Source organism: Lepus europaeus, chromosome 21, assembly GCF_033115175.1.
Source record: "Lepus europaeus isolate LE1 chromosome 21, mLepTim1.pri, whole genome shotgun sequence".
NCBI classification, from domain to species: Eukaryota; Metazoa; Chordata; class Mammalia; order Lagomorpha; family Leporidae; genus Lepus; species Lepus europaeus.
This window is the reverse complement of record NC_084847.1, coordinates 52,560,410-52,585,339: the sequence shown is the minus strand read 5'-3', so window position 1 is coordinate 52,585,339 and position 24,930 is coordinate 52,560,410. Positions and strand designations below refer to the sequence as shown.

At 59.8% G+C, this 24,930-nt stretch overlaps 1 protein-coding gene across 12 annotated transcripts in view; it reads left to right on the top strand.

Moving 5' to 3' along the window:
- Positions 1-24,930, top strand: part of CUX1 (cut like homeobox 1) — a 318,547-nt gene that overhangs the window by 127,651 nt on the left and 165,966 nt on the right. For all 12 annotated transcript variants that reach the window (XM_062179575.1, XM_062179574.1, XM_062179573.1 and 9 more), the window contains exon 3: positions 24,138-24,185. In XM_062179575.1, the coding sequence (XP_062035559.1) occupies positions 24,138-24,185 (48 nt within the window). The remainder of the gene's footprint in view (positions 1-24,137; positions 24,186-24,930) is intronic.

Here is a 24,930-nt window from a genome sequence, read left to right as displayed (position 1 = left end):
TGCTCTCTGACTTGTGCCTCTGACACTGGGTCATGGGGGGCGGCGGGCAGCCAGGACCCGGGAGCACAATTGGCCGCTCCGTGCACTTCAAGGCAGAGGCAGAGCGCCCCGCACGCCCCTGCCACCAGGTGCATCCTCCACCTCCCCGCTGTGTGGCCGCGCAGGGTCCCCCACCTCTCGGAGCGGTCTGGACAGGGTTGCCTCTGCCTCCTGGCCCCCATCTCCCCTTTCCGAGTTGGGTCCACGTGCCCGTGCCCTGTCTTCCAGCCCCAGTGAGGAGCCTCTGGGGCCTTGTCTGAATCTCCTCTCTGCTCATAGCCACAGCGCTCCTGGGAGTACTGCTGTGACCCGAGTACCCTTCATCTCCATCCCGGTGGCCAGGCGGTTCCCCGAGCACCGGGTCCTCTTCCGCCCAGCTGCCACCTTTGCCTCAGGCAGCCAGTCCAGACCTGGTCTCGTAGGCTCCACCTGTCGGGCTTCCTGCCTGCCTGGTGGCTGCACTGCTCAGCCATCTGAGCCCTTGCCCTCCCCCCTCCGTCTCATGAACACATGGCCGTGCCTTGCCAGGAGTACCCCTTTAGGCCCGGGCTCGCTCGCTGCTAGGTCTCTGCCCTTACCATCCTGGTGGCCGCCTCCTTGCGCACCTCTCACAGTGACCCTGGGCCGTCTGGTTCCCGCCTCCTGGCCACACACACTCACTCCTGGGCTGAGGTCCGCAGCCCCCTCTGTCACTGCCGGGGGGTGGGGAGCCTGCTTGTGGCCTGAGTTTCGTTTCTGGAGGGCGTCTCACAACTTGACGAGTTGCCCCCGGCCGGCTCTAAGCCCCTCGCCTTGGCCTTGGGCGCGGACGGCCTGGGTGCTGCCTGGGTACACACAGTGAGTCCAGCCTGGAGGTGGCAGTGCCAAGGCCATCGCTGGAGATGACTCCAAATGCGAGGCTTTGATCGGGCCTCAGGTGCCTCACTGGCATCCCTTTCCCTCCCTCGTGTTTATGAGCGTCCCCTCGCTCGCCTTCCTTCCTGTGGCCGCCCGTTCAAACCCTGTACCTCCCTCACTGTTCGGGCCCAGCGCCTCCTTCAGGAATCGCCTGCCATCTCCAGCAGGGACGTACCTGCTTGGCCCTGGCGTGCACCTCAGCCCTGCCCCGCCCCGCCCTGCCCTGTGCTGGCTATCTGGGCTCTTGTCCTGTGCCCTTTGACCTTGGGTCAGCTCCTTTTTCCATGAGACTGCTTTGGGATGGCTCCAAGCATGGCCCTTGCCCACGCCCGATCTGAACCTGCCTCGGCCCCTCCCGCCGACTGGTTGGGAACCAGGGACCAAGTCCCTTCCTGTCTGCTCCCCAGAGGCAGTGATGGGGTCACTGTGAAGATCAAAGCCTCAACTCATGGCTCACAGGGTGGTCCCGTGGAGCCGCTGGTGCCCCGGAGTGTTCGTGGACACCCCCACAGGTGTCCGTTCACGGACGCTCACTGCGGGCAGTTGCCTCCTTTCACAGCGGGGGGCAGACCTGCGGTTAGGAAGATGCTCAAAGCCACCAGCTCAGTCACTGTCCCTCCTTGGCGCCTTTAGCAGGAGCCCAGTGCCCATCAAGGGACCCTCCAGCCCCGGAACCTAGACCTGACACGGAGCCAGGAGCTGCGCCAGAGGGAGCCCCAGTGAAGACGGCTCTGGGTGTGCGCAGTGCAGACCGGGGAGCTGTATGCGGGCACAGGTGCACGTTCACGGGGGGCCCATGGTGCAGCCCACAGAGCCGTGCCCGGACACCGAGATGAGACCTCCAGTTCTGTCCTGCCCCAGGCTCCTGTCCCAGCCACGGTTCACCACGACTGCCAGGAGGGCGTCCCCCGTCAGGGGTCTGCCAGCCACTCCCACGTTTTGGGCAGAATCAGGGGCTCCCTTCCCACTCAGGCTGCTGAGGAACCGGGAAGTGGGGAGCAAGGGAGGTTTTCGGCTTCCCCAGCTCCAGTCCTCCTGCAGGTGCGCCGGCACTGGTGAGAACGTTAGCCTTTGGCAGCCAAGAAAGCCGCCTGGGCCTCTGGTGCCCAAGTGGGCCCCTCGTGGGCTGGGCCAGGGCCACTGCCCAGGACGTGCGCGTGTGGGCAGGAAGCCGCTGTGTCTGGAGCGTCAGCCGCCTGCTCTCTTCCTCCCTTTCTGAAGCGAGGGGTGTGGTTCTGTCAAGTGCTGGACAGGAGGCTGCTGCCCTCCCAGGTCTATGGCTGTGCTTTGAAGTGCATTTCCTCCCCGGCCTGAGGCCGCACCCCTGCAGGGCACCTCCCGCCGTGCTTCCCTCCTCAGCAGCCTGGCACAGGAAGGACCCATTAGCCTCTGACGGCCACCAGATCCTGCCTGGCCAGGTGTCGCAGGCGGCTGCTGTCCCCGTGCCAGCTCGAGGCGAAGCGCCATGACCGTGCAGGTGCACGCCGGGCCGTGGAGTCCCGGTCCACTGCCTGGGTGCCTTTCCCTCCGAAGCTGCTCCTGCCGCTCCTATTCTGGCCCCGCCCCTCGGGCCCAGGCTGCTGGCCATGTGGATGGAAGCGTGGCCCTCCGGCCTTGATTCACGGCGAGCGTGAGAAGATAACTCTGAAATCTCAATTCTCGGGCCAATACAGCGGCTCGCTCGAGCTCTGATTTATGTGGGCCTCGTCGCGAAAGCAAGGCTGCCGCTGCTCCCCAACACCCCGCGATCAGAGCGCTGGGGCACGGCTTCTCGGCGCTGAGGCCGGTGACAGATTGCCTGGGAAGCCCCCCTGACAGGGCCTGATGCGTTCGGCGGTGGCGTGGCCACTTGGAGCCCGATTGCTTCCAAGATTAGATTTTTCCCAGGCAGCCTGCACTGCCCTGGGAGTGGTCAGGCCGCGCGGCTGAAGATTACTCATGATGGCATTGGATTGGATCTGATCTGGAAATGTATAGGGTGCGAAGTCGCAGGGCTTGGCGAGCAAATGAAATGCTTTGCCCCAGACTCCATCCGGGTTTTGTCAGCCTCGCATGTGTGCGTGTGTGTGCGCACATGTGCCTCTGTGTGTGTGTGTCTGCCTGTGTGTGCTAACAGCTCCTATTTTGAGCTGTTCGGGAAAGCAGCTGCCCTAAATCCAGACACATGTGTCTTAAGCCTGTTTCCCGATGTTAGCACTGAAATAGAAACCGGGCTGTGTCTGCAGCGCCTTTCACAGGCCGCTCGTCCAGGAAACCACTTCCAACTGTTGGCGGAGCATGCGCCCTCGCCCGCCCTGGGTTCAACCCAGCCGCCTTAGTGCTCCAGGCTGTCGAACAGCTCCATTCCTGGAGAGCACCACGTAGCCTGCGTGTCCCCTGCCATTTAAAAACTTCTCATACAAGGAGCGCCCTGGCCTGCCCGAGACGCCCCAGCATAACCAGGCAGGCAGGCGGGCAGGTGGAGACACGGGAAACCCGCACTACCACTCTACACGCATCTGCTTTCCCCTTGTCGCTGTGTTGGGCCTGTAGCAGCCCCCTGCAGTGCGGCTGGGGGGGCGAGAGTTTGTTCTGGGCCACTGGATGGTTCAAGGTCATTTAAGAGTGGCCGAGCCCAGGCCGTGCGGAGTGGGGCTGGGGAGGCCCGCCATACTCCCGGTAGCCACAGTTCATCCGGGCTGACTGGCAGCTCTCCTATGGGTTGGGCGGAACTGTGTGTCATTTTCTTGTTCCTTGTCTTTTAACTGAAAAGCAGGTGTTTATTTAAGCTGGGAGTGGGGACGGGGCGGGGGCACAAATGTCTGTCTCCACCTTCAGGTTTGTTCAGTAAACATTTCTGTCCCATGCAGCCTGGATGGCTGGCTGGCTGGGAACCAGGGTTATAGACCTCAGTCAGCCATGGCCCTGCCCTGGGGGGCTCTCAGTGGGGTTTCAGACCGTGGACTGGGCGTCTGGGGTAATGGACGGAATCTGTGACCAGTGGGTAGGGGGCAGGGTTGAGCAGTGTGTTCTGCTGGGATTCAGGGCAGGCTTCCCCATGGTGGTGACCCAGCCGGGGAGGGTCCCGAGCATCCCGGCTGCAGTCAGAGGCCATGCGCCTGCAGGGCATACAGTAGGAACCCACTGTATGCACACTGCAGACATCACCCTTCCTCCTAGACAGATCAGCACGGCTTGATTGGAAGCAGGGAACCCTGGCCACTGGTGACTCAAGTAGTTGGGTTTCGGCCACCCATGTGGGAGGCGTGGATTGAGTACCTGGGCCTGGCCCAGCCCCACCACTGTGGGCATTTGGGGCGTGAACCAGAGGATGGAGCTCTGTCTCTCTGTCCCTCTGTCTGTCTCTCTCTCTCAAGTACACAGCACCTGCAGTTGCGAGTGGCAGCAAGGAACTGGGTCTGGTCCCCTCCCTCTGTGGGGTGGGGTGGGCGTTTCACCCCTTGCTTCCTGGCAGGTTTCGCCCCCCAGGGCTGTGTCTGAGGGATCGGGGCTTTCAGGTGGGGCGGCCCCCGGGGCTCCAGCAGTAAGAGCTCCATCCGTCCAAGGACACTGGCTGTTGGGCCCGCCCTCCCCAGATCGCCCACAGCCGAAAGGCCCAGAGCTCTGCTTGAGTGTCTCCGGCCAGGAGGTAAGCGCCCTCTGTCTCCCTCGTCCCCTGGCTCCTCCTGGCTAGGTCGTGAAAGGGAGAACCTGAGCTACTGCAGCCGGCTAACAGACCCCCGGGAGGGGGCCCTGGCCTGGCCCCCGCCTGCTGCACTGTCCCTGGCTGCCTCTGGTTGTGCAGGGCACCTGGGAGTAGGGAGGCTGGTTTGTGGGAATGTTCTCGTTGTTTCCTTGTAAACAGCTGGTATCACAGGGAGGTGACTTCTCAGGGGCCAGGTGACCCGAGGAGGGACCGAGCGCCCACCGGCCTTGACCCACGAGAGCACTGTGGCTGTATGGACTCGAAGGGAGCCCCAGACTCTATGAAGGGAGGGGCTCTTGTGTGCAGACAGAGCCTGGCCCCTCCCTGAGGCCAGAGGCCAGGGCCTGGGTGCTGCCCACTCAGGCCTTCCTGCCCCTGGGCCGCTGTGGGCGTGGCAGGTGGTGAAGGTAGCAAGGTGCCCCTTCAGAAAACGGAGGTCGTGGTCTCTAATTTAGGTGGACACAGGATACTCAGTGTCCCCCTGGGTTTCCCAGAAACCTCAGTTTACTGTGTGTCACATGAGGTTGATTACTCTGGGTTTTCTTTTTTCAAAAAAAAAAAAAAAAAAAAACTCAAAAAAACAAAAAGGTGGTTCTATGCTTCGTGTCTCTGCACCCCTGTGTGGGTCGGTTGGAAAGGTTTTCCCAGTGACACGAGGTGGCCCCGGTGAGCTCCCCGCAGTGGGGCACAAGCTGTTAGCACAAGCCAGGGCAGCTTCCTCCTCCAGCGCCGATGCTCTCTGTGAGGCACGCAGGGAGCTGCCCTGGAAGGAGGTGACCCTGACCTGGAGATGGGACTGGGGCGCGGGGGCCCGAGGAGGCTGCCCGGGTCAGCTCTTTGGCAGCTGAGCGGCCCCCTGTTCATGCAGACCGCGAGGGAATGTCGGGCTGCAGCATTTATGGGAAAGGAAAATAAATTTTGGTGATAAATCAGCTCATAAACAACAAGTGATAGCAATAAACCTTCATTCCCAACGTGTCCGGAGCCTGAGAAAGGTCTGTTCCCATCCGCCATCTCATTGGCTCTTCCCAGCAGCCTTGTAGCCAGGTGGGGAACTGGGGGCGCTGGGTTGTGCCCCGCTGCGGTGCGCAGGTGCAGGGTGACGGGGCTCAGACACAGGCCCTGGCGTCCTGGCTCATTTCCAGCCAGCCCTCCTCCCCCTCGCAGGCACACACAGCTCCGACGGGGTGTGAGGCAGGTCAGGGTGGAGCAGGGATCCACAGACCTTCTCCTAAAGGTGTAACACTGGGTGTCTCAGCCTTGGCCAGGCAGGCGGCGATGGCGGGGCCCTGGGTAGCCGCTTAGGTGACCATTTTCAGTGTGACCATTTAAGAACGTAAAACCCCTTCTTGGCTCACGGGCCGTAAACACTCTGGCAGCTGGACCGAGCTGGACCCTGCAGGGTATGCCCCATTGTGCGTCTCCTGCCGAGGCCTTCCGACCACAAGCACCTGGGAGACAGTTGAGTGGCTCTGTGCCGCAGAGAACTTGGCGTCAGAGGGAACCCCAGGGACTCGGGTGGAGGCACTTGGCAAACCTCTTAGTGATGGTTGTTGCTGAACACAGCATCGGCCCTGGCACTGTTGTCTCATCAAGCCTGACTGCTGTGTGTGTGTACATGCGTGTGCATGAGTGTGTGTGTGTGTGTGTGTGTGGCTCTGGAGCCCCTGCCATCCTATATGCAGCTTGCTCATTCCTTCCAAAAATTGGAGCTCTTTTTATCTGAACAGTGTTTACTTGAGAGAGAGAGATCTCCCGCCCTCTGGTTCATTCCCCCAAATAGCCACAACAGCCAGATCTGGGCCAGGCCAAAGCCGGGAGCCTAGATCTTCGCCCAGGTTTCCCTTGTGGGTGGCAGGGGCCCAAGCACTTGAGCCATCCTTTGCTGCCTTCCAGGATGACTTAGCCAGAAGCTGGAATTGGAAACAGAGCCAGGATTCGAACCCAGGCGTTCCAGTACAGGTTGTGGACACTCCTGGTGATGGCCGAACGCGCTGCACCTACACCTGCCCCTAGCAGAAGGCGCTCTCTCGGACCATTTGCAGTGCTGCGTGCCTCGCTCCTTCCCCGTTCTGGGCTCCCCCAAGCTGGGAGAAGCAGGGCCGAGGCTGAGCTGGCCGGTTCCCGAGCACCACCTTGAGCTGCGGAGCCACCTCTGGATACAGCAGGAGCTCAAGCAAGGCCCAAGCCTGCGCTGCCGGCCTACTGCTTCTCGGGGCTGGTTTTGCTGCCCATGGGGCTCCCCGCCGATTCTGGGTCCATGTCCTTTCTACGCTGTCCTCGGCTGCTGGGAGAGCCCGTGGTGCAGCTGTGACGTGTGCCCCCGGGAGGGTCGCGTTCTCTCCGGAATCCGCTTCTGGACACGCATGTGCGGCTTCCACTGGGCCTTTCCTGTGGGAGAGGCAGCTCCACGGGCCCCAGGCGTGGCCCAAGGCTCTGATTTTAACGGAGCAGAGGGGCCCGGCGAGGACAGGTGTGGGAGTGGGTGGGGTGCAGACCGCAGCAGCCAGGGCACTGGGTTGGGGGTGCTCCGTGTGTGGGGAGGAGGCCACGGGTGTGGGATCTGTGGTCCCGAGCAGCAGACCAGGGAAGACCGAGTGTCTCCATCCTGTCGGCGTGGGGATGAGGAAGAGAGCACTCTGTAGGCGTTGCCCGTTCCTGTCCGTCAGTCTCCTCCGTGCCGGCGCAGGCGCACACAGCGCCACAAGGGGCCTGGGGGGCCTGGGGTTCTCGGTCACTCAGGTCAGCCTCGCCAGGCATGTGCTCAGGGGTTCTGACAACTGAGAAAGACAGGCGGCCCCAGGGGGCCTCGGGCAGCACCTGCTCCGCCAGGTCCAAGTCATTGACCTGAATTGGAGCCCTAGAAGGCGTGGCCTGCCCAGCCCGCCGAGGCGGTTGCAGATGGCAGGCGGCTTAGAAGACAGCGTGGCGTGGCAGCGGTGGCGCCAGCCTCCCCCGGGCTTGTGTTGCAGCCCAATGGCCTCGGGCATGACATGCACTGTCTCGGAGCCCGGGTTTCCCGTTCACACAGCGAAGAGAACTCCGCGCTCCTGGAGGGCTCTGGGAAGCACCCACGAGACTTCTCAGCGTGGGGCCTGTCCTGGTGCCGGCCACAGCATGTGGCCGCTGGCACCTGCGCAGTGCTGGGGCCTGAGAAGGCTACAGGGCTTGCTTTGCCCAGACCACGGAGCCGGCCTCCTTCTACAAACGCAACGCTTGGAGTGATCAGGGCACAAGTCAGCTCTCGAACGCCGGCCCTCTGCGCCCACCCACCCGACCCTCGCCCTCTCTCCTCCGCCCCAGGGGTGACAGCCAGACTGGCCAAGCGTCTTGGACTTCTACATCTCTAGCTTGTGTTTCTGAGGATTTTGAACTTTCTCAGTTGGGTAAAAGCTTTAGAATTACTGAGATTCCTTTTGTATTGCATAACGTTCTTGCCATTTAAAAGATTAGCAGGCGTAATTCCAGTGAGTCTCGGTGAATGGCGTGCCTCCCTTGGCTTAATCTCTCCCCGGGACATGTTGAAACACATGCAGACGGGCCTAATACACACCCGAAGGGTTACCCTGAGCAAGCGCTCAGGACAGTGAACCCCGAAAAAGGGAGAAGTGACCAGTGCTGGGGGTCCCTGGTCGACAAATGCCAGGTGCATCCCCAGGCCGGGCAGCCAGGGGAGAAGGCGGCTCGGGTTGGAGTCTGCTGGAGGAACCCAGAGGAACCCAGTGACGTCACGCCCATTTTGTGGCCACAAGTAGTCAGAGGCCACTTTTGGAATTTCTGCTTGGGAAAAGTAGCTAAAACTGATTGGCTCCTGAAGGGCCAGTGTGGGACAGAGCTTGAGGGAACAGGGGTTGTTGGGGTCCGTGCTGGCCGCGCGGGAGCCAGCAGCAGCCTGGGAGCACCCAGTGAGCGCCAGACCCTTACTAAGTGCCTGTGTCCTAGCCAAGGGGGAGCCTGCAGTGGGTCGGGGCTGGACCATCTGCACACTGCCTGTTACACAGGGACACCTGGCAGACCGCGTAGGGACACCCCGTAGAGGTTTAAGGGACTCTGTAGGAAGGGGACAGAGTCGTGGTCATTGTCACCATCATCACTGTCACCCACGTGTTCATCTAAAAGGATTTGCCAGATGCTAGACATTCCTCCAGTCATTGGAGAGGAGTCTTGGAAAGGCAGCGTCTGTCCCGAGGGCGGACAAGACGGAGGTTCAGGAACCTCACTGGACACCGCTACGTACGGCAGAGCTAGGGTTCAAGTGCACGTGGCGCAGATTTTTCGGAAAGGCCGACTTGCAAGTGCGCTTGAAAGGGTCCAGAGGCTCCCTGAACCGTGCGCAGCATTTCTGGAGTCGTCTGTATGTAGTGCATGGCTAAGGTACCTACCTGTTTCCCACTGAGCCAGACACAGGTGATAGTTAACGCCTGTAGCTTGCAGTCCAGGTCTCGCACACCTGGGCGTCGGGGACCCAGTGCCCAGTGACTTGAGCCATCGCCACTGCCTCCCATCCTGACGCTGGTTAACTGGAAGCTGGAGTCAGGAGCCAGAGATGCGCATTGACCCCAGATAGCCCAGTGTGGGCCATGGGCATCTTACCTGCCAAGGGAACTCTTGCACTGCTTAGCCCCTCACGGGATTCCCCAGCAGTCAGCTTCTCGCAGCCTGAGAATGCATTTGATTATATCCCTTCACGAAATATATCGAAGACAGCCACCACCACTCTTTTCTCTGCCAGTTCCTGAAAGTGTGACAAGGACAGGGCCGGAGAGAGGATACTTGTACAGGTGAAGTTCTTGGGGGCGCCCCCGTGGCCCTGTGTCCTCCCACTGAGGGGCCGCAGGAATGTGGGCGTCTGGGTGTTGTGCCGTGTACGTGACGCCAGCGTGCCAGCAAACCCTGGGCCTGGGCCTCGGTGCTGTCTCCGGGCCAGCCGTCCCCTGTGGCCGAACTGGGGAATCAGGAGATATTTTGTAAGAAAGACAGGGAAGTACGAAAATCGCCAAAGCCAAGGTTGAGATGGCTCGAGATAAAGAGATCTATATTTGCCATATATGGGAGGGAACGAACGTCTGGGCAGTGCTCCTACGAGCTGCTCTGTGACTCATCCCCGGGCCAGCCGCCCCAGCCGAGGGGTGCAGCGGCTCGGCCACGCTTCCCTCTCTGGTGGCTTCACGCCGCGGAAGCCGCGCCGGGGATCCCAAGGAGCTCCCGGGACTGCGCCACGCAGAGGACGGCTCAGAGTGTCGAGCCGTCTATTTTTACCAGCACTGAAGGCTCAGGTTTGCACACACGACACATGCGCTTTTGGAAACGGAGGGGCCCGTGCTTTGTGGCCGCAGGACTGTCTCTCCTCTCCATCTCCGCCGCCGGGAACCAGGTGGCCCCCGAGCCCCGCCAGCCAGTGTGTTCCCTTCCAGTCCTGCAGCTCCTGTGTTGTGTCCTTGCCATCCAGGTGCCCGGCCCTCACCTGGGCCAGGAGGGCACCCCGAGTTACCCTGGTTTTGAAATCGTCTAAGTGAGGAACTGAAACTTGAAAGATTGTTCTCCCGGGATATTCGGTTTTCCTTCCTGCCTTATGAAGGCGCTGTGCGTGGCCAGCTCCATCCGGATCCACGGGTTCCACGTCCGTGGATTCAGCCAGCTACGGAGCCAGACTGCGCGGGGGTGGGGTGGGGTGGGGGAGCATCTGTGCAGAGCACGTGCAAACTCTTCCTGGTCATTATTCCCTCAACAATGCGGTCTAACAAGTGTGTACCCAGCACTTACGTGGTGTTGGGTATTATAAGCAATCTAGCGATTGTCTGCAGTGTAAGCGTGGGTGCTGTGCAAACACCGCACTGTTTGGTAGGAGGGACGTGAGCACCGGTGGATTTTGGTATCATTGCGGGGGGGTCCTCATGGCTGCTGGCAACGACTGTACCCTCTGAGGAAGCAGCGCACCAGGCAGCTTTCTGACCTTGAGCTTGAGCGGACTCGGCTCCTAGAACCCTCTGTTGTTCCTTGCCCAGCACCCCCGGTCCCTGCTGGCTGAAATGACAGGGTGCTTCCCTGGTGCCCCCCAGGTGGACTTTCTTTGGTGGAGTGAAGCTGGGGCACTGCCTCCTGCCCCTGGGGTGGGGAGCTGCCCACTTGCGGGGTCAAGGTCACCCATCGGGAGACCCCCCGAGTGTGGCAGGCAGTTTGCTTGCAAGGGCTCCCACCGTCACGTGTTTCTCAGAGGGGCGTTCCACCCACGTGGTATCAAAGTAATTCCCTTTAGGAATTAAGAAATCATGGTGTGCACTTACTATGCCAGTGGCTCTGCTGTCTCCCGGGGTTTGTGTTAGCAGGAATCTGGAGTTAGGAGCCAGGGCTGGGCATCCAACCCAGGTCCTCCAAAGGGCCACGCAGACATCTGAACTACTAGGTTCAAAATGACCCCTCCCGAGACCTGATCGTCCATCTTGTGACTCTCCTGGCTGGACCTGAAGGGACCCGCCATCCACTGGGGCCACCCCACCCCGTCAATGCTGCTGCAAGGTGATGTTTTAATCAGACAGATCTGTGTCTGGCTCTCAGTATAAAGGTACGAGTGTTCATTATGGGAATTTGCATATTCTATAAATCTTGTGGCATATATATTATAATAAATCACCCATACCCTTCGACATGAGTGTTAGCATGTTGCTTTAGGATTTTTCTCATCTCATAAAATATTGCATATTTTAAAAGTTAGGATTATGCCACACATACTGTTTTTTTTAGCATAGTTCTTCCCAACCAACTATATAGTGTTTATAGAAATAATATAATATATAGGCTCTACTGGCAGGTTTCCCACCAACACCTATTGTACTTAAAATTCTCCCCGGGAAAGCAGTGGAAGATGACATAAGTGTTTTGGACCCTGCACCCGCATGGGAGACCTGGAAAAAGCTCCTGGCTCCCATTCTCTCTCTCTCTCTCTCTCTCTCTCTGCCTCTCTCTACCTCTCTGTCACTTTGCCTTTCAAATAAATAAAATAAATAAATCTTAAAAAAAGAAAAAAATTCTTCCCGGGAGAAATGTAAAAAACCTAGGGGGAGAAACGTGGGTAATCCAGGTGTGCATTAACGCGGACACCATGCGCTGTCTGAGGGCTGGGCACAGCCTAGCGTGGTGCCCACTGTCTGTGGCCGTTCCTGTGCCTGTGGGGGTCCGTGGGCAGGGACTCCGAAGCCTCGTCGCCTTTCGGGAAAATCACTAGATCCCGTCTTCATTTTCCTAAAGAACGTATTTGATGTTAAAAGTATACAGTTGGTTTCAAGACAAAGAAAAACGAAGCCGCGCTTGGGTTCCCCCGGGCCCCGGCCATCGGCACTTGGGAGATTCTTTACCATCCTTTCCCAGTGCACGGTGACGGAAGTGGCCAGACTTCAGAGTGCTTTGTTATTGTTGTTTTAATGTTTCCATCAACTTTATCAGTTGAGTGATCCGAAGTCCAGAATCCTCCATGAAATTCAAAGCAGTCTGCACATGCTGTCTGGGAGCTCGGAGGTTCTGGGATACGAGTATTCCGGATCGGGGATGTTCAGCCAGTGCGTGGGGCTTACTCCCGGTGTGGCCCTGGGCTCCAGGTGTCCTCACGCTTTGCTGGTGGGGACTCCCTCTGCCCCCTGCCCCCTCGGCACTCAGGGTGGCCTGCCCCCGCCGTCCCAGCCAGGTCCGTGCCGACTCCCAGGGCCCACGCACACTCCCTCCCCACAGCCTCCCCACAGCGTGCCATGCCGCTGTCTCTGCCTCTCTCTCTCTGCCTTTCAAATTAACTCATTTACAAACTAAACGATGAGTTTATCTTGGGTCAAAACCATTTTGGATCCACGCATAGAGTTTTCCTAATGAGCTATGAACATTCAGTCAGAAAATGCGCTGGAAGAGTGACCTGAAACCAGACCCAGGGCAAGCCAGGCCGACCTGGAGAATCCGTGGGAGGAGCCTGAGCTTGGCTCCTCCCCCTGCCCACCTGCACAAAGGGCCCCCCCCCCCCCATGGAGCAGCTCCCCAGGGCCAGCCAGGCTGTAGGAGCCAGTGTTTCTCAGCCTCCCACGAGTGCGCTGGCTGTGCCATCCTCATGGCTTCCTGGGTGGCACACAGGTCCTCAGCGTGGGCAGGCGGCCTTGACCTCCAGACAGGAATTCTCAGCCCCAGGCTGAGACGCTACAGGGCAGCACCCCTCCCATGCACAGAGCCAGGGGGCACGTGCACTGGTGTGCCCTGTCTGGAGGCTGACCAAGCTGGAGGTGAAAACTGGGGAATCGGCAAGGTGTCAGAGTGAGGACACCATCCCGGTGTTCCAGGGCTTCTAGAAAGTTCTACCATACCTTGGTGAGAGAATGAGTACGAAGAGCAAATGCGGTGTTGACCTCATTGGCTGGCTGAGCCCCTTCCCTGAGGACTCCTGGCGCTGTGGGCTCTGCGTGCTGCTGATCGTCGCCCGCAGTGTGAGCCCCTCCTTCAGGTCACGCCTCTGTGCACCTGGGCACTGCCGGGGTCACCGGCCTCGTGGTATCACTTCAGCCCGCATTTGGGCAACACCAGCTCCGTGCACCGGTTCGTCCAGCTCGTCCCGCACCCACGCTCCTGCTCAGGACCTTCGGGGGGGGGTCTCCCTACTCTGCCCTCAGGGGGGCTCCTGCCAGCCCTCACTGCCCACCCAGGCAACCCCTTGCTGCCCTGCGCCCCCGCCCGGCCAGCCCTTCCCAAGGCACAGTGGCCTGAGACATCCACAGACTTCCTGCCAAGACGTAGAACTTGTTTGAAATGGAGCAAAGAGATGTAAATGGGAAGAAATTATAGCATGAGGGAGCTTAGCCCTTTCAAGCTAATCTTATTTAATAACGAAAAACTCCCGCAGATGGGTGCTGCATGGAGCCACAAAGACAGCGTGCAGGTTCTACATTGTGGTAATTACATGTTTGGGCTTTCATGCCTTCTTTCAACTGGGTTTCTTTCTTTCTTTCTTTCTTTTTTTTAGGAAATCAACCACTGTAGAAAAAAGACTATTCATTTATTTCATTGCTGGATGGCCCATCCACTGTAAAAATAGGTCATGGACGGTAATCTAAATTGACTGCTGATAAATAATTAAAACTAATGGAATTTTCTCAAATCCGCGAACCAAAGTCTTTCAGAAACTGCCAGGACACACAGCCTGCTGTCGTGTGGGAGGATATTTTTTATTTAACACCCGGGTCTGAATGCCACTTGAAATTACCCTTTCCTCTTCCGAAGGCTGGGAAGAGCACGTGCTCATCTCCGGGAGTCACCCAAGCCCTGGCCTCCGTCAGTGGCCGCGGGGGATGAGATGGGACGGGAGGCTCTGGGGAAGCTGCTCTCCGTATAGACCACAGCCAGGCCATCACTCCGTGTAGACGGTCTTATTAAAAAAAAAAAAAAAAAAGTAGGTGCGTGGCCCGAGCTCATGCCTTCGCTGGCGTGGTGGAGTCACAGCTGTCAAGTGACGTCCAGGCCGCTCCATCTGCGATTTCCTCCCCAGAGAGTTAGGATTCTCTTGCTGCTGCTGTGGGGACCTAATGTATAAATACAGCACACAGGTATGCATAAAATTTGTGGCGGTCCAGGGAGAAAGTGTCGGACAGGCGGGCCTGTGCTGGGGGGCGTCCTCTTCGCTGCCGCTGTTGGGGTGCTTCCAGACCCTGGAGGAGCAGGGAGGAACCGCAGCTGCGCGTCTTTGGGTGTGGTGCGTCTTCGGCACTGTGGCTTTAAATCACGGAAGAGGAGTGATTTTCTTATTAAGATTTATTTTATTTATTTGTAAGTCAGGTAGAGAGAGAGAGAGAGAGAGAGAGAGAGGGCTCTTCCATCTTCTGGTTCAGTCCCCAAATGGCCAAAATGGCCAGAGCTGCGCCGCTCTGAAGCCAGGAGCCAGGAGCTTCTTCCAGGTCTCCTAGGTAGGTGCAGGGACTTAAGCACTTGGGCCATCCTCTGCTGCTTTCCCAGGCCATAGCAGAGAGCTGGATTGGAAGTGGAGCAGCCGGGACTTGAACCGGTGCCCTTAGGGGATGGTGGCACTGCAGGCCGGGGCTTTAACCGCTGTGCCACAGCGCCAGCCCCGACTTTGTGCTGTCTTTCAGAGAAGTGCAGCCTTGTCGCACTGCTGTACTTATGTCTGACGTCGTGGGAGGTGGGCCACGGTTTCTTACCTTTACAAATGGTCCACTCCGCTTCTGAAATGAAGCATTTTCCTTTTTAGAAGAAAACTTCTATTTAGAAATTTCTTGACTTGCGAAGGAAATGACTCCATTCAGGTTGCCCCTGCTGGTACCTGTCTAGTCTGGAATGTGAGCATTTACATCTTTTTTTTTTTTTTTTAAGATTTATTTATTTATTTGAAAGAGTTAGAAGGAGAGACAGACAGACAAAGAGAGGTCTTCCATCCATTGGTTCAACTCCCAGATGGCTGCAATGGCCAGAGCTGGGCCAAATTGAAGCCAGGAGCCAGGAGCTTCTTTCAGGTCTCCCACGCGGGTGCAGGGGCCCAAGCACTTGGGCCATCTTCCGCTGCTTTCCCAGGCCGTTAGCAGGGAGCTGGATCAGAAGTGGAGCAGCCGGGACACCAACTGGTGCCCACATGGGATGCTGCTGTGGCAGGCTGTGGCTTTCCCCACAACGCCTGCCCCTATAGTTTGTGTTTTTAAAGATCTTTATTGCCCTGTGTCTGGGGGTGTGGCTGCCGTGATATTTCCAGTAGGTACTGTTAGAGTCCCGTTCCGTTTTCTAGAATCTTCTTCCAGCATCCACGGGGGCTTTGTCAATGGCCCCTCGCACAGCGTGAGTCATGGAAGGAGATGGCATTAGGGATACTGGTGAGGACTTAGAGCATCCAGAAGAGCAGGGGACACTGGGCCCTGCACCAGCCCAGCGGCCGGAGGGTGACAGGGCTGGGAGTGGCAAGGAAGGGCTTGGGGGGGAGGGCTCCACTCTCCAGCCGTCCTCAGAGGTGAGACCCAGGCACAGGGGACCCTGGTTCCTAGGCATACGTGTTCCATGGGCAGGGCCAGGGACATGGGGGCTGCTTGCCCTGACTGTGGGAGTCACCACCTTGGATCTCTCCTCTCTCCCTGTCTCTCTGAATTGTCCACCAACCAGCTGATCCCACCCTGCTCTGGTTGTTCCCCAGCGGGATGCCAGGGCAGCCAGCACTGCAGAGGGGTCTCTTGCCGCGGCAGGTGGGTGCACCCCGTGGCCCTGAGCTTGGCAGGTGCACTGGATGAAGGTTGGAGGCTTAGCTCGGGGGCCAGGGTTGCAGCAAGCCAGTTGGTTCCTTACCCCTGCCTCCCCTCCCCTCCTCTCCCCTCCCCTCCCCTCCCCTCCCTTCCTCTCCCCTCTCCTCCCCTCCCCTCCCCTCCCTTCCCCTCCTCTCTTCTCTCTTCTCCCCTTCTCCCCTCCCTTCCCCTTCCCACCTCCCCTCCCCTCCCCTCCCCCACCGTGTGTGTGTTTGTGTGTGTGTGTGTGTGTGTGTGTGTGTGTGTGAGAGAGAGAGAGAGAGAGAGAGAGAGTGAGTGATGGATCTGCTGAAGGCCTGCCATGCCTCCGGGTGAACCAGAGATCTGAAAAGCATCTCTATTCCAGGCGTACACAACTCCTGTGTCTTCCATAGCCACCAGCACCTGTGTCCCATCCCATCCCCACCGCGCCCCTCCCCAGTAGATCGCTTCAAGGCAAAGGTCTTTGTTCCCCTAGAACTATGCTATTCTGTATTTCTAAGAGGCAAAGCCCCTTTGAGAAAACAGAACTGTAGTACCTAAAATATAGGCCACACTATTTTAAAACAAAACGAAAAAAGACCTTGGCGCTGTCAACTCGGTCTCATTCCGTGGTGGGCCGTGTTTTATCAGTTAGGATACGTGGGCTTCTGCCTGCTTCCTCGCGGGCAGAGCGAGCAGCCTCAGCGGCAGACCCAGAAGCCACAGCGACGTTTTGTCCCGGTGGAGCTGCTGGGGGCAGACTCGCTGAGCCTCTACCCACGACATTCCCCAGTCGTGGTTTTCTTGCTTTGGGCCTGGGAAGTGAGAGAGAGCCAGGGGTTAGCAGGCATATTTGAAAATGACACTGCAGCCGCCAGTCCTGGGCGGGCAGGTGGGGGCAGGTGGGGGCAGGTGGCAGGTCACCGCCCACCACAGGCCTGAGCGAGCGCTCTCCGGAGTTGGGATTCCAGGTTGTCAAACATGTCCAAAGTGGAGACACGCCATGCCCTGGAGGTGGATCTGTGATTCCTGCGTTTTTTTGTTTTGTTTTTTTTTTTTTTTTTTTTTTTTTTTTGCCCATTCCTTCTAAACCCCTCAGCACCCAAGGCAATGTAGAAATTGTGCCCTGGACCACGGGAAGGCAGTGAGCTGGGCTGGGGCCTGAGGCTGAACGTGCCGCTGGGCCAGCCCCTGAGGTCCCCACTCAGGCACCAGGGTCAGGGTGTTTCTTTGTACCCCTGCAAGGACCACAGAGCTAAACCTTTGCACGGTGGCCCGGTTCGGCCTCCACCCTTTGTCACCAAAGACAAGGACAAGGTACCGACGACATGGCTGCCAGGCTTACGTGTCGCCTGAGTCAGTCCCCAGACACGCACCTGCCTTCCTGTGGATAGAGAACAAAGTGGCATTTAGCACAACAGCTGGAAAAATCCCACGTAATGTCTCTGAGATGCACTTGTCGTCCCTGGCCTGCCCGTGTCCACGCGTGCTGTCTGTGCTGTCAGCTCCCGGTCCTCCCAAGCAGGAGCAGCGACCTGGAAAGAGTTAGAGGTGACCTGCCGCAGAGGTGACCACAGTGTGGGGGCTTGGCGGCCCCCAGCTCTGAATCGGGGGCACATGGTGGCTCTGGGATGCACGGCCCCGCCCGGGGAACAGGAGGTGCATCGTAGGGGCAGGCGTCCCAGGCCCCAGAGAGGGAACAGGGCTGCTCAGGGATGCCCTCAGTGGACAAGAAGTGGAGGTTCACACCGGGGGGCCCAGGGCATGTTTTGCGACTCCCACAGGCCCCCACTGCACGGGGCAGCCGCACACAGAGTAGCCATGCTGTGTTTCTGCCGCCATTCACTTTGAAATCAGAATGGTTTCGGCCGTGGCCTTTGACCAGAACATTCCTCCAGAGCATTTTGCCTTTCCGTGTTCGGATCCACAAAGCGTGCTGTGAGTGAGCCGCGTGGAGAATAATGCGAGTGCCCCCCGTGTGGAAGCACCTCCCTGTCGGTGTCGCTTCCTCTGCTCGGGGAGGGCAGGTGGCCGGGAGCTGTGTGGCTCTTGCCAGCTTGGTGACAGCCCCGAAGACAGCACCGGGAAACCCAGGAACCGAACGGAGTGCACGGCCCTGACTCAACTGTGTCATTTCTAACCAGGACTCAAATGCCCACCGCATGCCCGTCCTGCTGGGGTTTTTGATGGGGCCCGGACCACTCGTCTGCGGTGGGGAGAAGGGCTCTCAGAGGCACATGGTCACCCTGGGTGGGTGCTGGGGCCCTGGAAACAGCCAAAGGCACTCTGTTCTCGAAAGCCCATCAATCACACCCTGTCCTCACCGAGCGGCCGCAGACCGTCCCCGGGGTCAGCCGTGAGCATCCTCGGAGCGCTCGCCTTAGCTCCGTGCAGAGTGGGCGGCACTTGCAGCCTGCGGCGTTGCATAAGTTTCCCAGGCTGCTAGAAATAAGATTAGAAGGAGTGATTTTTTAGCTGGTGGCTCGGAGTGCATATGTCCCCATGGCTATGTGATGGGTGTGAGTTTGTAGTGAATTTCTTTCCCTCTTCAGCTGTCCTCAAATACGAAGGGGATTCAGCACGTTTGTGGGAAAACGGGAAAAAATCCAAAGGACCATTGCTGTGGGTCTGTTAGGAGGCAGAGAGATACAGAAAACACGGCGGGCGGGCGGGGCGGTTAATGGAGTTTGTTTTATTTGTGAACATGGTGGCAAGGCACAGCCCCCCTGCCTTCTGGAACTCCTTGTATTTTTATCTCCCATGCATTACAAAGCTGGTGTTCTCGTGAGGCTGGCCTGGTGCCCAGTGGGCAGGGCAGGGGGAGCCTGGTTTAGAGACCTGAGCTCCAGAGCACCTGGGCTTGGCCGCCTGAGCCCCTCCCCCAAGCTTCCTCCTCTTCCTCCCATCACTGTGGTCTCCAGGCCCTCCTCTCCCCGGTTTTCTCGTCCCATGATCTCATCCATTACCGTGCCACATGTGTCCCCTCCGCCCTGTTGCTGGCTGGATGCCCCTTCTGAGTGCCACACATGTCCCCTCCGCCCTGACGCTGGCTGGCTGCCCCCGTGTGTCATCCCCGTGCGCACACCTGGCCAGGGTGGCCAAGGCCCCTACGGAGTCGCCCTGCGGCGTGACCCTGTGGCTGTGCAGCCTTGGAGAGGCTCCCTTCCCTCCCTGAGCCTCGGCGTCCTGGGTGTGAAACCTGAACATCCGTCCTTCAAGCTGGCGATGTCACGGTGAACGCACACCCCACACCCGGCCATGGTGGGCACCCGGTTATGGCAACTACCGTTGGCTCCTGCTGAGGTCCCTACCCCAGGACACGCCCAGACCCTGGCTGCCTTCTTCCCCTCCTCCCCACCGATTGCTGGTTTCTCCACTGCGGCCCCTCATGGCTGGTCAGCTCCACACCTCCACAACTCACCCCCCTCACCGTTAGTCGGCTCCACACCCCCCCACAGCTCACCCTCCTCACCATTGGTCAGCTCCACACCCTCCACAGCTCAGCCCCCTCGCCATTGGTCGGCTCCACACCCCCAGCAGCTCAGCCCCCTCGCTATTGGTCGGCTCCACACCCCCCACAGCTCAGCCCCCTCACCATTGGTCGGCTCCATACCCCCAACAGCTCAGCCCCCTCGCCATTGGTCAGCTCCACACTCCCCACAGCTCAGCCCCCTCGCCATTGGTCGGCTCCACACCCCCAACAGCTCAGCCCCCTCGCCATTGGTCAGCTCCACGCTCCCCACAGCTCAGCCCCCTCGCCATTGGTTGGCTCCACACCCCCCACAGCTCAGCCCTCACCATTGGTCGGCTCCACACCCCCCACAACTCACCCCCCTCACCATTGGTCCCTTCCACATCCCCCACAACTCACCCCCCTCGCCATTGGTCAGCTCCACACTCCCCACAGCTCAGCCCCCTCACCATTGGTCGGCTCCACACCCCCCACAGCTCAGCCCTCGCCATTGGTTGGCTCCACACCCCCCACAGCTCAGCCCTCGCCATTGGTCGGCTCCACACCCCCCACAACTCACCCCCCTCACCATTGGTCCCTTCCACATCCCCCACAACTCACCCCCCTCACCATTGGTCAGCTCCACACCCCCCATAGCTCAGCCCCCTCACCATTGGTCGGCTCCATACCCCCAACAGCTCAGCCCCCTCACCATTGGTCAGCTCCACACTCCCCACAGCTCAGCCCCCTCGCCATTGGTTGGCTCCACACCCCCCACAGCTCAGCCCTCGCCATTGGTCGGCTCCACACCCCCCACAACTCACCCCCCTCACCATTGGTCCCTTCCACATCCCCCACAACTCACCCCCCTCGCCATTGGTCAGCTCCACACTCCCCACAGCTCAGCCCCCTCACCATTGGTTGGCTCCACACCCCCCACAGCTCAGCCCTCGCCATTGGTTGGCTCCACACCCCCCACAGCTCAGCCCTCGCCATTGGTCGGCTCCACACCCCCCACAGCTCAGCCCCCTCGCCATTGGTCAGCTTCACACTCCCCACAGCTCAGCCCCCTCACCATTGGTTGGCTCCACACCCCCACAGCTCAGCCCTCGCCATTGGTCGGCTCCACACCCCCCACAGCTCAGCCCTCGCCATTGGTCGGCTCCACACCCCCCACAGCTCAGCCCCCTCGCCATTGGTCAGCTTCACACTCCCCACAGCTCAGCCCCCTCACCATTGGTTGGCTCCACACCCCCCACAGCTCAGCCCTCGCCATTGGTCAGCTCCACACTCCCCACAGCTCAGCCCCCTCACCATTGATTGGCTCCACACCCCCACAGCTCAGCCCTCGCCATTGGTCGGCTCCACACCCCCCACAGCTCAGCCCTCGCCATTGGTCGGCTCCACACCCCCCACAGCTCAGCCCCCTCGCCATTGGTCAGCTTCACACTCCCCACAGCTCAGCCCCCTCACCATTGGTTGGCTCCACACCCCCACAGCTCAGCCCCCTCACCATTGGTCAGCTCCACACCCCCACAGCTCAGCCCTCGCCATTGGTCGGCTCCACACCCCCACAGCTCAGCCCTTGCCATTGGTCGGCTCCACACCCCCCACAACTCACCCCCCTCACCATTGGTCGGCTCCACACCCCTGTAACTTGGGCGTGTTCACAGGTGCTCACCAGCGACTTAGCCAGTAACACCCCATCCTCACCCTGCAGCAGCCTGCTGCGTGAGCATTTCCCATCCTGCAGCTCCGTCCTCTCTCACCCTGCGTTCTTCCAGCTCTCGTCCCATTCAGCCCCCGAATCCCCTCTCCCAGGAGAGCCCAGGTTGGGGGCGCATCTCTTAGCTCTCAGCTGCCCGGGACGGTGGCCACCAGCCACGGTAGGCGATGGGCCACTTGACACGTGGTTTAAGTGTGAAATACACATCAGACCATGAAGGTGTCATACCAGAAAAGACCATGAACTACTCCTTTAGTTGTTGTATTGATTACACGTGAGAGGACACTTTGGATGTTTGGGGCTCAATGGAATTAAAGTGAATTTCGTCTGTTGTCCTTGCGCGTGTTCGTACTGCTGCTAGGAGGCATGGAGTTCTCCCCCTGGCTGGCCTGGCCTCTTGGGTGGACAGAGCCCATCTTGGAGCAGGGGGCCCAGCCCTCTGGGCACTTCTGCGGGGGTGCTGAGGCTGTGGTCCCCTCCCTGGCTCTCGTCGCTCTTCGACAGATGTTCACGCGCATTCTCCTGTTTATTTACTCGGGCATCCATCCTGTGTCTCCTGGGTGTCCCGTGTGTCACTGGCCCTGTCATGGGCAAGATGGAGGCAGAGGCTCCCCAGGTGCAGCCCAAGATCATGCCGACTCTCGGCAGCACCGGCAGGGCTGTGGTGTGGGTCAGGGTCCCTGCCGGCCAGCCTCGCACCACACCTGCAGCCTGACCTGCCTGGCCAGGGCGGCCCCAGGGCTGCCGTGGGGTGGGACTGGCAGGCAAGGCCTGAGGGGCCCCTCGGGGAAGAGGAATCTGGGGCCCAGTGTGGAACCTAGCCAGCCTCCATCAGGCAGCCTTCTGGCGCTGAACCGGCTCTGGTGCCTGGCTGTCAAAAATCCCAGTCGCGACTCTGCTGGATCCGGGTGCAGAGGGCGACTCGAGTTCCCATGCTGCAAGGGACCTCGTGCCACGTGCTCCTGGCTGTGAGCATGGCCGCTGTCGCCGCATCTCTAGAGCTCAGAGAAATGGCAGCCGCGTGCCCCAGGCTTCCAGCAAAGCCATCGGATCCACCCTCAAAGGGCTCACGGACCACCGGGGGCTACCGGCTGTCAGGTGCAAGCCCACTGCCTGGGGCGGGGCAGGGGCTTGGCCTCAGGCTCGGCCAGCCAGGGAGGTCTGGAAGGAGCCACCACGTTCACCCAGGTCAGATGTGTCGTCAGGATTGTTTGACGTGCTGGGGACCGTGCGGCTCTGGCTTCTCCACTCTGCTGTTCACCTGAGCGCTTGCAGTTAGCGAGAACCCAACCCAGGGACACCGTGTGGCCGCGTGAACCAGGCGCTTTCCAGCAAAGTTGGCCATTTTGGAAAATGGACAACAAATAAACGCCATCCGTCATGTTGGGCTGCGGTTTGTAAGCAAACAGCTAAGAATGGAGGAGAGGAGGGGAGTGGGCCTGGCCCCCCAGAGGGAATCTGGGGCCTCCTCTGCCCTCCCCTGCTCCCCACTGGGGGCCCAGGCCGGCCGCACTCCCACCCTCAAGGCACGCTTGGCCAACTGTCTCGTATTTATACCTCCTGCGTCCTTACCTGTGGTGACCAAGATCTGCATGGAAGTGCGGCTCATTGCTCGTGATGCAAACGTGAGCTTTGGGGGTGCGGCAGTCAGCTGCCACTCGGGGATCCCCGGTGCAGTGCCTGGTTCAAGTCCCACCTCAGCTCCACTCCAAATTCCTGCCGGTGTGCACCCTGGGGATAGCAGATGGCGGCTCAAGTACTTGAGCCCCTGCCACCCATGCGGAAGACCCAGATGGAGTTCCGGGCTCCTGGCTTCGGCCTGGCCCAGCCCCGATGGCCTTAGCCCTTTGCCCTCAAATCCTCGCATCGTGCCGAGCATCAGGTTGTGTGGAACGCCTGCACCCTTCTTCTGACATTGCAGGGGCACGGCCAGCTTGCAGGATGCAGGAGGCTCTGGTGGAGGTGGAGGTGTGGATGAGGGCACTGCCCCCGGACTGAGCAGGCCAGGTCCTGGCTACCCAGAGAACGCCAGCACCGCAGAGGGCCATCCCCGTGTCCTCCCTGGGATGCACGGGCTCCTGCTGCATCTTCCTGCTGTGGATTCGTTCTGAAAGGAGGAGCGTGCTGGGGGCAAGAGGCGCGGAGTCACCACACAGACCCTGAGGGTCAGGTGAAAGCGGGCCAGAGGCAAGCAGCCTGCAGACTCGTTTATTTCAGTGGGTACAGCAGCTTATATAGCCGAGGCAGCCAATCCGGTCAAGGGGCGGTTTATGCCCTAACCAATCACAGCCTGTTGCCAGGCAGGTTCTGTTGCCAGGTGGTTTCTGAAGCCATTCCTGAGTAATTGACACGCGCTTGCCAGCGGCCATCTTGGCATGGCCTTCTCATTCCACCACAACGTTGTGCCCAACAGGTTGCGTCCCAGAGAGTACTGCCCCCTGTGGCGCTTAGCAATCCACGTCTTTCCTGCATCTGAGCATTTGCCACGTGCCGGGAGCCATGCAGCCCCCTCGACACTCAGTTCCTTCTCCCCGGGGAAGACAGCATTGTCCACAAGCACAGGAGAGCACGTGGCTTCCCACGCCCCACGGTTCTCGAGTGGCAGAGCCAGTGTTGGAAGCAGGCTCTCCTACTCTGTTCACGGTCCCGCGTATTCTGAACCCCTGGAAGCTTTCTCCCCAGCCCCTGTTCCTCCAGGCTGTGACCCGGGAACGAGGGGGAGAAGCCGGGCCCTCCTTTTCCCAGGAACGTTTGTGCGTTTGGTGGTGGCGGTTCTTAGCAGCGCCCCAAAGTAGCCCCTACGACGCAACCTGGTGGCCCGGCTCATTTTGGATGGAAGTCACCACGGAACCTTGCAGTGCGGTTTTCCGAGCAGCTGACCCCATGCCAGCGCGGGAGCCTGAGTCTGCACGCGCGGCCAGGACCGAGGCCAGCCCTGCCATCGCGAGCGCCGTGGCGCTGTTTCCATTCCAGGCCGCAGGGACAGGAGAGGCGCCCAGCTCGCTTTGTACGCTAACTTGAAAGCCACTCTGAGGAAGCTTAACCGATGTTTCCCTTCTCTTTCCTCCCTGATGTCTGCCGCCCGGCCCGCCCCGCTCGCTCACTCGCTCGCTCCAGGATCTGCGCAAGCAGGTAGCACCGCTGCTGAAGAGCTTCCAGGGAGAGGTAAGCCTCCATGTTTCTTTTCTCTTCCGAGCCCACTGGCAGGTCACCGGGCTTGCACAGCGGCGGTGGCGCTAACCCAAGTGGAGGCCGCCCGCTTGCACCAACCCTGTGTCCCGCACTTTGCACTTGGCATTGAGATTTCCCCCCCACACACACACACGCCAGTCCTGGTGAAGGGGGCCGGGTTGGAATGCCAGGCGATGCCGTGGGTGCAGAAGGGGCGTGCCCCTGAGCTGCCCTCGCTACCGTGGGGCGCGCAAACCTCCTGGGGCAGTCTCCGTGTTCCCCGAGCTGGTCTGGGCTGCTGCCACTGTGAGGCCACCCACATGGAACAGATGACTGGGGCCGTGGGGGTCGGGGAGGAATCCCAGGATCCCACGTGACTCCAGGCAAGCGTCACAGGAGGACATCGGGGCACAGTCTAAGGAAGTGTTTTCTATGGATCCTTCCAGAAGAGGGCTGAGCTGTCTGGCAGAGGGGTGGGGCGTCCACCCTGGCTCCCTGCTAATGGGAGCAGTGTCCACAAAGGGGAGCGGGGAGGGTTTTGGGGGTGGCACTCACGCCCCTTCCCAACGCTTTGTGTAGAGGTCCTGTGAGTTCCAGAAACCCAGGCACGTGTGGGCTTGCTCGCTCTCACCTGCTTAACCTCTCCTGTTGGAAAAGTGGGAATTGCGACAGCGCCAGGCCGTGACAAGCACAGGGAGCGAGAGTCAAAGAACTGTGCTGGTCTGTCCTTGGGAATGTT